Raw genomic sequence first — 12,468 nt, 5'->3', positions numbered from 1 at the left:
TTTTAATAACTTTTTGGACTCCAACATCCAACACAGAGTCTGACACATAGAAGGTATTCAACAGACGTTCATTAAACAAAATAATATTAATAAAGGGAGAAAGGCATAAACAATAAAATATATGGTTTATCAGAATTAAAACCACAGATTACCAAACTCATAGGTCAGGTCAACAATGATGGAACCAGAGATTGCTGGTGAAATGAAAGATTCAAAACTTTTATTCCTGCTGCCTACTCAACCCATTATTTTGTTCAACAATTGCCCACTACTCCAAGCTTGCGCAGAGTTCCTACAAGAACTTCTTTTTCCTCTGGATGTCTGGGAGTAACCAGGTAGGTTAACTCAAGCCAGACGACAAGTGGAGAGAGGTGACAAGAGGTGTGTTGGGCAGCTCGGAGAGGACTGAAGCGTCCAACCTTCTTCCAAAGCTACCTGTACTGATGCAGCCGTACACTTGCCCTTGAGCAAAAGAAGTTCATTAGAACCTGGTCCACAAAAGGGGAAGGAGATGGAGAAGCGAGAGGTGCAGACTCTTGTTTTGGTTTGTGGTCCACAGAAACACACAACAGATTGGGAAACAGAAGTATGAAGGGCTTTGAAAGGTCTCTGGGGCCAATAAAGCATTCAGGAGTAAAAATATCATGAAGATCATGGTTGTTTAAAAATTTTCTCCCAGAAGTCCTTTATGAGACTGATATTAACACTAAGTATTCAATGAGCAGCCTATATAAAATCCTGTGCCCTAACAATACTGATTTATGTGGCAAGGGCACCATCTGATATCGGGAAGTGTTTTGACCTGCACATACATTACCTTAAAACTGGGTTTCTGAAACAGACCGAGGAAAGGTAGAAAGGGAAATTCTGGTGTGTTTCCAGCATCTGAAACTTCGGCTGGCTATTGCCAATATCATTTCATTTGTTTTCCCATAGAAAAATGAAACAGATAATGAGATATTTGGTCCACGTGCTTTGTGTATGTACTTTTAAAATGTCACCTTTGGGTAACTCAACCCACCAACGGATTATTAATAAAATTCAGCAACTGTCAAAGCACTTCTCTGTGGAGGGAGGTTTGGCGGCGACACCTATTAGGAGAGAGAGACAGATGGCCTTACCTCTCAGCTCCTGCGTCCACAGCTGTGAGTGGAGGTAACTGGGAGGAGGGGTTGTGGGGGCTCCCCTGTACATTATGTCCTGGAGAAGGGTGACTGACAGGATGTGGGGGTGGCACGGCCCCAGCAGCTGTTCCACTTCGGCTTGAATAATTGCTGGAGAAAATGGGAGCTGAAATCAAGGGAGAACAAACATGAGACCGTGCCCCGAAGGAAGCCCACATTTTTTAAATACCAAAGGCTGACAGCAAGCATATTTGAGGGGCTTGTTTGTTTTTCTCTCTGTGGTTTTCAGGGAACAGTTCTCCCCTTCTTGGGTACACACAGCTTTTATTTTCGTGGTGGAACAGGTTCCTCCAGAGCTCACGTTTGACTCACTTCAGGCTGACGTTCACTGCCTGTCTCCTAAGTGTTGCCATGCCCTGCCAGTTCCCTGTCTGGACACTGTATAATTAGTCAATCTTGCACTGTTTGCATCTGTGCCAAGGTCTCTGTATTAGCACTTTTCAGTCACAGGGGATGAGAGTCAGGTAACAGAATATTTGGTCAGCTCACCGAGAAGGGCACAGCACAGGCCTTCTTCCTCTTCTCACTGCTGCAGTGAGCCACAGTGGGTCAGCTGGGGTTCCTCTCTGTCACTGCTAAATCAATGTAATGAGAACTGGAGCTTCCCTGATCCTAGCGTGAACGTAGGATCCTACACCCTTTTAACTTAAGAGTCTAACTAACCCAGGGAATTTTCCTGATGGTGTGATGAATATACTTGGCCTTCATCAAAGAGGAGTCTCTCAAACTACGAAAAAACAGCTCTGGGATCTTCCCCCACTGTTGCCCGTTATGACACAGAGAGTGAGTTACAGTCCCATTCGCAGGGGCAGCCTAGCTTTCGAGAACTGTATACGACCTCAAATGTGAATATGTGCCCATTTAGATCAGCTAATTGGTACGATGTCATAGAAGAAACTGGGGCTTGTCACTTTCAGAGTCTATCAGAAAGGTTCCCTCAGTGTCTGGGACCTACTCCGTAGACATCTCATTATGCTGCAATCATGGCAGCAGCATTAGGCTGATTCTCTTCAACTTCCTTCTTTGTACAAAGTTATGCTGAGCTCCATACCCATTTCTGTTCTTTTTGAACTTACTCTCCTAATATCAAAGAATAAATGGATTTTTAAAAAAAAATAAATCAGGTTCAGGATTAAGAAAGAGAAGCCACATTATCAAAAAGATTTGAGGGTTTAAAAGTTCAGGGAGTTGTATTTTTATACCAGTACCACTTTCCCCCAACCTCTCCAGGATAGAATGAGTACCCCAGATGACCTAGCCCCCAAAAGCTTAATCCAAAGGAACAAGAGTTCAAGTATTTCAAGGAACATGTAAAGAGGCAGAATTACCATCTTCCCGCTCAAAAAGCTACTGACAAGGGTGTGATCTGATTTGAAGGGTTTATTTCTGGTAAATCAGCATTCTGTCAGGTTAACTCTTGTCCTCAGAAGCCTGTACCCACCACAGTCCTCCAAAGAGGTGGTGAGGCCTGAAAATGCTTACCAGCTCAGAAAGGCAAGGCTGAGCTTCTGTTGTGTGCGTCAGCTTCCGTACAAGTTGCATATTTGCAAACTCGCTAGAGTCACCTTATGAATCACTAACCTCATTTATGCTCAGCTAGCTCAGGGAACCACAATTCTGCTTGTATTCCAAATAATAATTTTACCCAGGGGAGAAGGCTGTTTGGATTGACTGTGGCAATAGTTTCAAAACTGGTGTTTGTCAGCATGGAGCTCGGTGTTTTATATACTATTCTAAAATCTGATGGAATAATAAAGGTCACAGAGATACTGTGAAAACACAGCTAACTTTTTTTTTCTGCCTCAGTGTAGAAATGTGAGCTCTCCTATTTATTTTGTTGTAGCTGCTGAATGCACCCGGTATTTATTTTTCCCCGGAGGTTTTTTTGTATGTATGTGCATGTGTTTATCACAAGGGAAGCCTTGCCCCTGCTGTTTACAACCCAATGGGCAACAAGGAAACTTGGTGTGCACACTCTGTGCTCTACTCTACGGTCCAACAGAAAGCGTGCTGCTTCTCAGAGGTCTATATTAGTTACACTTGGCATTAGCTACAATGATACAGGCTGGGAAATTGGGGATTGTTTGTAGCCTGCCACTTGCTCAGAGTTAAGCCTGGTTTAGGACCTCTCTTTCATCCCATTTAACAGCCAGGAACAACCATCCATCATCTGCCTGTCCATCGTCCATCTGTTCACCCATCTATCATTCAGCCATTATTTTAATATTCAATATTGATTAAGTGTCTATTACGTGCTTGATACTCTACTATATGTGGGTCCCTGTCCTTGTAATTTAGTGAAGCGAGTAGACCTCTCTATATCGGTTTTACCAAAATACCAAGACCTATTAGTGTAAATCATTGGACAGTGTTAAAAGCACTTTAACGCACTGTCTTATTTATGACCCCACAATGTATCTGGCCAAACCAGACAACTGACCACACTCATGTATTATGACAATTTATACTACTGAGCTTTTTTCTGTGGTGTCCTCTACCTTTTTCTACTCACTTTATTATGTTTGCTCTATATACAGAGTTAACAGTGTTCTTTTTATTCTTCTCTTAGCAGGCAATTATTCCACAAATATGTATGGGGTACCTATCGTGTGGCAGACATGAAGCTAGGTCCTGGGACAGGAAACAAGACATCCTTGGTGCCTGGTATCTCCAAACAGCATCAGTTCATGTTCATTGAGTAAACAATGATGAACAAGATATAAATGCCAATGGAATGTTGGGGCTCAGTGACTAGGACAGGGACAGAAAGGAACATTTATCCACCAACTCCTATTCCTCATCTGTCGACAGTTGCCCCATCGGTCAAGATTAATTTGCTCACACTTTCAGGGGCACATGTACCAGAGTGGCTAAATGTTCTCACAGACGCCCAACATCAGGGTATCGGAGAAGCCTCAGGGCAGAAATCCAGAGGGACATGGTGCAGTTGAGGAAAGGTGCTACCAAGCTATGGCTGGTGCATCAGCTGGCTGCATTAGCAAAGGCCACTAGAAACAGGTGGTGAAGGGGATGCTAGGTGGGGCACACAAGGCGTCTGGTATAGGGCTGAAGGCTCCAGAATGTGCCTTCCAGCTGTGCTGGTGTTGACTGACTGCCAGTCAAGCCCACGTCAACTGGTGTTGACTGACCAGCAGTCAAGCCCACATCCATAGCCCTTCCCTTGAATGCTATGGCTGGTGAAGGGGACAGAAAAGGGCAGTGGTCCTCTTTTAGGACCCCATGAGAATAAGAAAGGGAGGGCTTTAGGGTTCGATTTAAAATCTCGATTTGGAAAATGTACTGAATAGTTTCTTATCTAGGGTGTAGGGAATCACTTCTCTGGAAAACAAGGTCTAGGCCTTGCCTTTGTTTTCTATATTATAGGAAAATCTTACTTCTGGTGAGATTACAACCTAGTAGAAGCCTGTAAGTCAGTGTCTACATGAGAGCACTTTGCATGCCAAGTTCATGCCATGACTGCTCATTGTAGACATCGCTTGTGACCAAGATGATGACCAGAAATTTGGAGGAAGTAACAACAGACACAAGCATGCTTTCCAACATTTATCCAATCCCCATCTCACATACCCTTCAAAAAAAAATGGACAACACTCTGGAGTCAGAGAGCTGTGGCTTCAACAGAATTGTCCTTTGTCTCTGCCAATGATCCACTGTGGCACAGGAAATGCCTCTTTTACTTACCCTGACTACTAGGAATTTCTGACCATACCACAGTCACGCATCCAGAATTCAATCTTTATTACTACAGTGTAGGAATATTCTTTTATTCATTCATCCTTTCAAACACAATTTTTCAGCACCTACTCCGCACCAGGCAGGTGCTAATGTCTATTAATGTTCTAAGTCTGAATACCTGCCGACTTCATACAGACTTTCCCACCACAACATATGGTTCCATACAAATGTTCAGGTTTTGCCAAGTGATTTTTAACCTCAGGAAGAAAATCTCCACCTTAGAGTAAACCTGCAATGCCATTTGCAAAAGGAAAAACCTCCTTCCATACACATTCAAAATAATTTTCCAAACTCAACCAATAGAGCACACAATGTGGCCTATCGACCAAAACATAAGGAAGAGAGCTGATCCCTCCAGAATACCGGGCAATATTAACAAAACTGTTGTGATCAAATCAGCTGACACACACAGGCTGCCCCGCAGGAGCAGCCTTCATTGTCTGTGTCAACTCAGGGGTCATTACTGCTTTTAAGGCTGGAAGAGGGCTTGTAAGTGAACTTCCAGACATAGCTGATGACTGGCAGCTGGAACAACTGATTAAGCACAGCAGAGGAACATGTTGGAAATTCTTATTGCTTTTGTGATTAAGAGATGGTAGTCTCCCTAAGGAAATAAAAGCCTGTTCTTGAGATGAATATGTGAGACCTGTCTTCATCAGACGGCCAGGAATTGGCCTCCCTGCTGCCATGGGCTTTCTCTCTCTTAGTGACCTGGCTCACTGCAGTCTCTCATCCATCTACAGTAGAGGTAGGTGGAAGTAACTCAGTTGAGCTTTATAATTTTAACAAAGCAGCATCTGTTGATCTATGTGGTTCTCAGGTGTCATCTCATCAGCTACCAGGGCATTCTAGGTGGCACCTATAGCTCAGGTTAATTTGGTTAGTATGCAGTTCTCTCTTTGTCCAAATGAAAACTACTAATCTGTATTTCTAATGGGTACAAACAGGGCATCCTTGGGGTTACTTCAGCTGTAATATATTTATTGTGTGGATGGAGGGAGGCCAAGAGTGTTAGTAGCATCCCCAAATAAAGATTACTTGTCTCAGGCCATCGGCAGAGCGGAGGAAGGCTACCATAGGCATTGCTTGGTAACAGTGTTTTCATCCTTTTAGAGGGAAAAGGTGAAGACCTGGGCTAAGGCATATTAAAAACAGCCAATATGAATTCTTGTTTAAAACTATGTGAGCAGCAACAGTCCTGCTTCTCAAGCTTTAATGTGCAAATAAATCATCAAGGTAAAATATAGATTCTGACTCACTAAGTCTTGGGGGTGCTGACATTCTGAACTTCTAACAAACTATCAAAGTCCCTGGTGGTGCTGAGGCTGCTGGTATGGAAACTACACTTTGAGTAGTAGGTGCTGGGGATCCTGTCTCAGCTTCATTTCATCTTCTTGCTGCCCCTTGATACCTTGGAATCAATAGTTAAGATTTATTGAGCATTTATAATGTGCAAAGTTCTTTATAAACATTTCCCCAGTTTACTGATGAGGAACTTGAGGCCTATTCTGGTTCCTGGTTAAGTTACCTGGCCTAGGTCACATGGCGGGCAAATAGTGGAGCTGGAATTCAAACCCGGGAAGCCTGATTTTATTAATAGATCCCATGACCCTGCCCACCACCCTACATTGCCTCCCAAAGGCAAGAAAGATTCAAGAAAAGGCATAGAAGTGTTGTATCAGGGCCCCTGAACACTCTGTTTGCAAAGGCTGCTTGTTGCCAATGGCCACTAATCCCCCACCACAAACAACCCATGAGTAGCTTTAGCCATCAAACTGTGGGTTAGAATGCAAAAAGGATATTCCCATTTCTGTTTCCGCCCATCCTGAAAGCAATTTAACATTGAAGAGAGAAGTTTTCCAGCTCTGAAAATTATTTCAGGCAAGAAATTAACTGAATTATTTGGTTTAGAAAACAAACAGCTGGTAGGAAATGTGCTTTTTCCCAAATAAAGATTTCAGATACTTGCCAGAGGCATATTGATCCACTGTTGGGAAAAGACGAAAGGCAGGGAAGGGTTATTCATGAGCAATTAGTTATATGCATCCTTTACCACAAGCAAGAATGATGTTCTGGGCTGAAAGGCCACCAATTGTCAATAATGCACCAAGGGGAGGTTTACTGTGTGGATCTGCAACCACTGAGCTGCTTTGTAAATCTGCACTGGAGTCACTCATGGTTGCATTATGGCCATGGTGCTGCTCCTCATGAAGGCTTGCTCTTATAGAAAAGGGGGAACCGGTATTACCCACAGACTGTGAATTCACATGTAAGTAGTGCCAGAGTAATGTTGAGATCCTGACAAATGACATTAGTTGCTTGGTGGCTGGAACATGGGAAGAGGTACTGGCTCACCATTCATCTCTTGGGCAGTATTTCCAGGGTCAAGGCACAGAAGATAAGCTAATCAATGACATCAGGGTAAATGAGCGTTCACAGAGGCACTAAAATGAATGGGAAGCCCCATGTGAATGGTGAGCTGAATCTTGTCTCTCTGTCTCTCTCCCTGGAGAATTTGAGAGCTGGGAAAAGTTCAGGAACAACCGGACAATAGAAATTCTGATTCCCTCCGCCTCATCCGAAATCGGGCACTCTATAGAGATAGTGTCAGCGTGGTTATTAACAGAACAAAGCATACACAATGTGAGACAGACCTGAATTTGAATCCTAGCCTTAGCAATGTGTCCTAGGCAAATCACTTAGCCTAAGGTTTCAATTTCTTCATCTTAAATAAGGATAATACCTCACTGGACTGTGAGGAGGATTATAGCAGGAGCAGAAAACACTTAGCATACGCCTGAACGCCAGTCAAGTGCTCAAGAAACCATTGTTGCTATTATTTGGCTACTTATATTATTGTAATTATTACCATTATTAATAGAACTAGGGAAAGATAAGGGTACCTGTTGCTCCCAAATGGTAAATCTTGAATAAAGTATGACCTCCTATATAAACTACAGATGGAAGAATTCACACAAATATAAACTGTGGTGTTATTTTAAAAATGCAGAAGAGTTTACACATCATACTCAAATAAGCTTTTTGTTGTTCCATTTTTTTTATACGAGTTGCTATAAAGTGGGGCCTATGAAAGAATCCTCAAGGGTTAAAATGTACTTTATTTTGCAGGAGTAGAGTAGTACACACCTTTGAGTTACAACCCATAATGCATTTCAGTTTAAAAGATAACAAGTCATTTTCATGCATGACTGTACTTCGTTAAGGAGCGAAAATGGGCTGTTACTAAAATGTCAACACAATTGTCCCTCTTGAAGCTTAGTTTATCTTGAAGTATTTTTACACTTTCAGCACTTCTTTTTGTTTGTTTCTCCAAGAGCATAAAGATTCAGAATTTTCAGGATTCAAGAAAGACTTTCCCTTCAGGCATTCTGAAGAAAATTACCAATACTGGGGGTGACTCAGGTTTTGGCCCCCAATAGTGAAAATACAGGGTCTGATATCCTCTGCGGTTTTTTTTTTTTTTTCATTTCACCTTGGAGCAATTTAATTGTGTTGTCCTTCAATGAAAAATGCTCTCTGAACCTAAATTCACAAACCAGAAGCAGATTTCTAGCAAGGAAAATACCCTGTCAGGGTCACTTGGAAGGCTGCATTTGGTATTGAGGTTAATTGGAGAACAGGAGAGAGGCCTCAGCTAATCTTAGCCTTGCTGACAATGAGTAGAAGGAACTAGTTTTCTTTTTTCTTTCTTCTTAATGTCTGAGCATTTCCCCCCTTCCCCTGCCTCTGCATCAGGAAGGGCATCATTCCATATTCTACCTGTATTAGGAAAAAGTAGCTTCTTAAGGGTTTGCACAGTCATCTCTCTAATCTTTCCCTTCTCCTTCTGGCATGAATACTTTCAATATTGCCAATCCCTAAAAATCTATTATTTCTGCCTGTCTTTTTTTTCCTTCCCACTTTGCGGGATAGAGTATCATTATCCAGCAGCCCTGATGAGAGGATAATGAAACAATCCCTTCTCAACTGGATCGGGCGACTGTCAGACTAAAATGACACCACCCGTACATCCTTGACATGCTACCCTAAGCTAATTGATGGCAAACATTGGCAACTGTCTCCGGTACACGAAGACAAAGAAAACATACTCATGTCACCTGATGGGAGAGCTACCTGGCAACGGATAAACAAGTGTGTTAGGGAGGCATTCTATTAAGGTAAGTGAGGGCACGGCTCTGTAGAACATGCCTATTAACTTTGAGCTTAAGCGTGCTGCTATTCTCTAGGGAACAGAAATAAATAAAGCAAAATGAGAATTTATTGATGTCTGGACAGCTACATGAATATTCAGGTTCTCTTACAAATAGATATTCCCCCATGAGCTCCAAACTTCTGTGTAGGCTGCCCAATTACATTTCCACATCATGCAGCTGGATTTATAGCCAGGGAAGGGGTGTTAGTGTTTGGAAGAGGATACAGGCTTATATGCTTTTCTGGAGTTCCCTACAATACAACTAGAAGATAATGGCTGATGCCATCTACATAAATGTCAAAAGGTACCATCAAGCATTCCTAAATACCAGGTCTAATTAACTTCATGTTAGGAAAAGCTCCGGAAACATCTGCATTTCAGAACAAAGACATTTTGTTACCAGTAGAATGGCATCATCTGGCAGCTCTATCAACTTCTCTGGGACGAACCTTTCATACAGCCCTCTTAGATCTTTCCAAACAATGCATGACACAGCTAACCTCAAATCTCCTACCTTTTCTGTCTTTTCTCCACCTCCCAACCTACCAGCTACTCACCTTCAAAGGATTCATTACACAGAAAGTCAATAAAACAACTAGAACGAGCACACAATTCAGACTACCCTGTGGGAAATCTGTCATTTCTTCCTGGTCTGTGTGTTATGTTAACCCTCACTAGGCAGAGTGGGAAGGCAGAAAAAAAGGAGAAAGATGGGGCAGACGTGGCCAATCACTCCTGGAAGTTCTCACAGAAAGATCCCTCACCTTTTTTTGGAAATAAAAGTTTTACTTGGCCACAAAAAACAAAGTTGCAGTACAAAATACTGGGCTTCCAATCTCCTCATTACTCATCCCTCAACTATCTCCTACCTGTACCATGTTAACCACAAAAGATATTTCCTCCCTTTCAGAGCGTGCTGGGACAATCCCACCCACTCTACTTTCACGTGACTTCTAAAATCACTTCACAGTGAAGGCTTCTTGGAAATAGATTTTTAGCATAGACAGCCAATCTGATTTTTAATGCACTATTATTCTAGCCAAAGTCAAGGGTTGACCTACCAACTCTGAACTCTCTCAGAGAGCCTCTCCCTTTCCTAGATGTGTAAAATGAAGTGACACAGCCCTTCTGGAGAATTATGGTATAGTGAGGAACTCACAGCTTTGATTACCATGAGCCCTGGGCGAAATGGCATCTATAAGCTGGTTTTATTATGACTCTAGAGAACCCCCTTTCCTCCTTTTTTCACACTCTGACCATATTTCCATTTGGCCATCAGGTACTTCATGTCACCTCCTAGCTTACTTTACTCTCAAGATAGATGCTAGAAGGCACTTACATGCTGTCATGAATTTATGCCCATATACAACATTTTTTTCAAATCATTTTTATTTAAAGGCTTTTATCTGTATCTGGAATGGAGGGTTCAGCCTTCAGTTATATCTATTTCAAACATCCTTGTTGTTGGTAGAAAATATATTTTGAGGAAGCAAGCGATATCCCTGTTAGAATGTGACTAGCTGGGTCCCTAAAGTTCAATATTTCAATTACTTGCTTTACTTCAGGATTTAATTTATATGTCTAGGAGAGGCTTAGATTTTCGAAAACATAATCCTTGATATTCAAGAATTTGAGATACTTTCCTTTCTAGGAAAAAAATCTTGGGCAGAATAAAACCAGGACTGCTCCTGCCTCTGATCTCTCTGCCAGCCTTTAGCACCTCATAACTAGAATGGAGCCCCACCCATCCTGCGGCAGCTTCTTCCTAAGTGAGAGCCACATTAGTCAGCGCTGCCACAATGGCCCAGGCTGCTTCTGCAGGTGTCTTCTTGCAATTTGTTGACTTTAACCAGTAATAGTTCCATTTGAGGGCCACTACTTTTGCGGTTCCATACAGTGCCCTGGGAGAACTACGAGTATTGGGTGGTACATGTGTTCTGGATGCCTTCAATGGAAACAGCTCTGCCATTATCTGTTTTAAATATTGGGCCTTAAAAAGTCTCCAAAAACCCATGGACTAGAAGACTACTAAAGTATTTGCTAAATCTAAAATATTATGGGGATCAATAAAATGATAAAACCTGCATGTATTACATGATCCTAAACTGTCTTATAATACATTCTCCTCTTTAATTCATTTCAATTAATCAACTTTACGGATGCCTTGATTTCACTCAGTCATTCTGATGAATGTCTCAGATGTAAGTATAAAACAGGACTGGCAAACCTTTGTTTTAAAGGAGCAGACAGTAAATATTTTAGGCTTTGCAGGCAAGAGGCAATGTTCACATTCTTCAGGCAACCGTTCTCACCTAAAGGCTAATAACTTAAAACAATTTTTTACATTAAAAACTGCTAAAACCATCCTTAGTTCTCAGGTCATGCAAAAACATGGGGCAGGCCAGATTTGGCCTGTGGGCCATAGTTTGCTGATTCCCAGTGTAATAACCATTGCATGCTAACTACTAAGAACCATCATGAAAAGACTAGGGAACTGTTTTTGAAATATGAAAACTAAATTTGAGGTAAGCAACAGCCAAGAACAGCTTTTTTCGACACCTTAGAGTATATTTTGAGATAAATGACATGGACTGGAAGAGCCTATTTACAAAATGACCTCAGGATAGGGGCCACACCCCAGCAATACCAAAACAAGGAGTGTGTAAAATTGCACTGGCCAAGGCCATCAATCCCATTTCTCCTTTTCTCCACCTGCCTAACTGTCACAAATTCACTGTTCATTAAATTCATTTTTCAAGCAGGCAATGGCACTCTGTACAACCAGTATAAGCATACTTCTACTCTTCATGGCAACAACAAAAAAAAAGTCTCATTTGCAGATCAGAAAATGGGCCTTAGAATACAGAGGCACCAGTCCTCACCTTGACTTAAATTCTTCTTGGAAGGAACTCTTTATGTCAGCACATCTGTTACTGACTACCAAGTAGTAGCACCCAGCATAAAAGACACGGATAGAAGGGTTTCTATTCACTGCCACAGACATTGACTTGGTTCACAAGTAATTATCTAAGATTTTAAGCAAAGGGGAAAGAAAAAAAGAGAAAAGAACGTGAACATCTGCCAACTGCCGGGCAGTGTCCTAAACTCTTTTACGCTATCTCATTTAGTTCTCGTAACAGTCCTATGAAGTCAGTATTATCATCATTATAGAAAAGGAAACATAACCTCCCCAAACTGAATATCTAGGGACTGGAGATCCGGAATTGGACTTTAGATTTAGCTCCATGTTCTTTCTGGCATAGCATGCTGTCTCTAACAAAACAAACCAACAAAACAAAACAAAACAACAACAAC

The 12,468-nt window shown here is 41.9% G+C and overlaps 1 protein-coding gene across 13 annotated transcripts in view; it reads right to left on the bottom strand.

Moving 5' to 3' along the window:
- GLIS3 (GLIS family zinc finger 3) overlaps positions 1-12,468 on the bottom strand; it is a 479,833-nt gene that overhangs the window by 50,753 nt on the left and 416,612 nt on the right. For all 13 annotated transcript variants that reach the window (XM_045374344.3, XM_074017562.1, XM_065530603.2 and 10 more), the window contains one exon: positions 1,122-1,290. In XM_045374344.3, coding sequence (XP_045230279.2) covers positions 1,122-1,290 — 169 coding nt within the window. The remainder of the gene's footprint in view (positions 1-1,121; positions 1,291-12,468) is intronic.

The sequence above is a fragment of the Macaca fascicularis genome, chromosome 15, assembly GCF_037993035.2.
Source record: "Macaca fascicularis isolate 582-1 chromosome 15, T2T-MFA8v1.1".
In the NCBI taxonomy this organism is placed as follows: domain Eukaryota; kingdom Metazoa; phylum Chordata; class Mammalia; order Primates; family Cercopithecidae; genus Macaca; species Macaca fascicularis.
The sequence above is the reverse complement of the archived record's forward strand: the minus strand, read 5'-3'. Positions and strand labels throughout refer to the sequence as shown.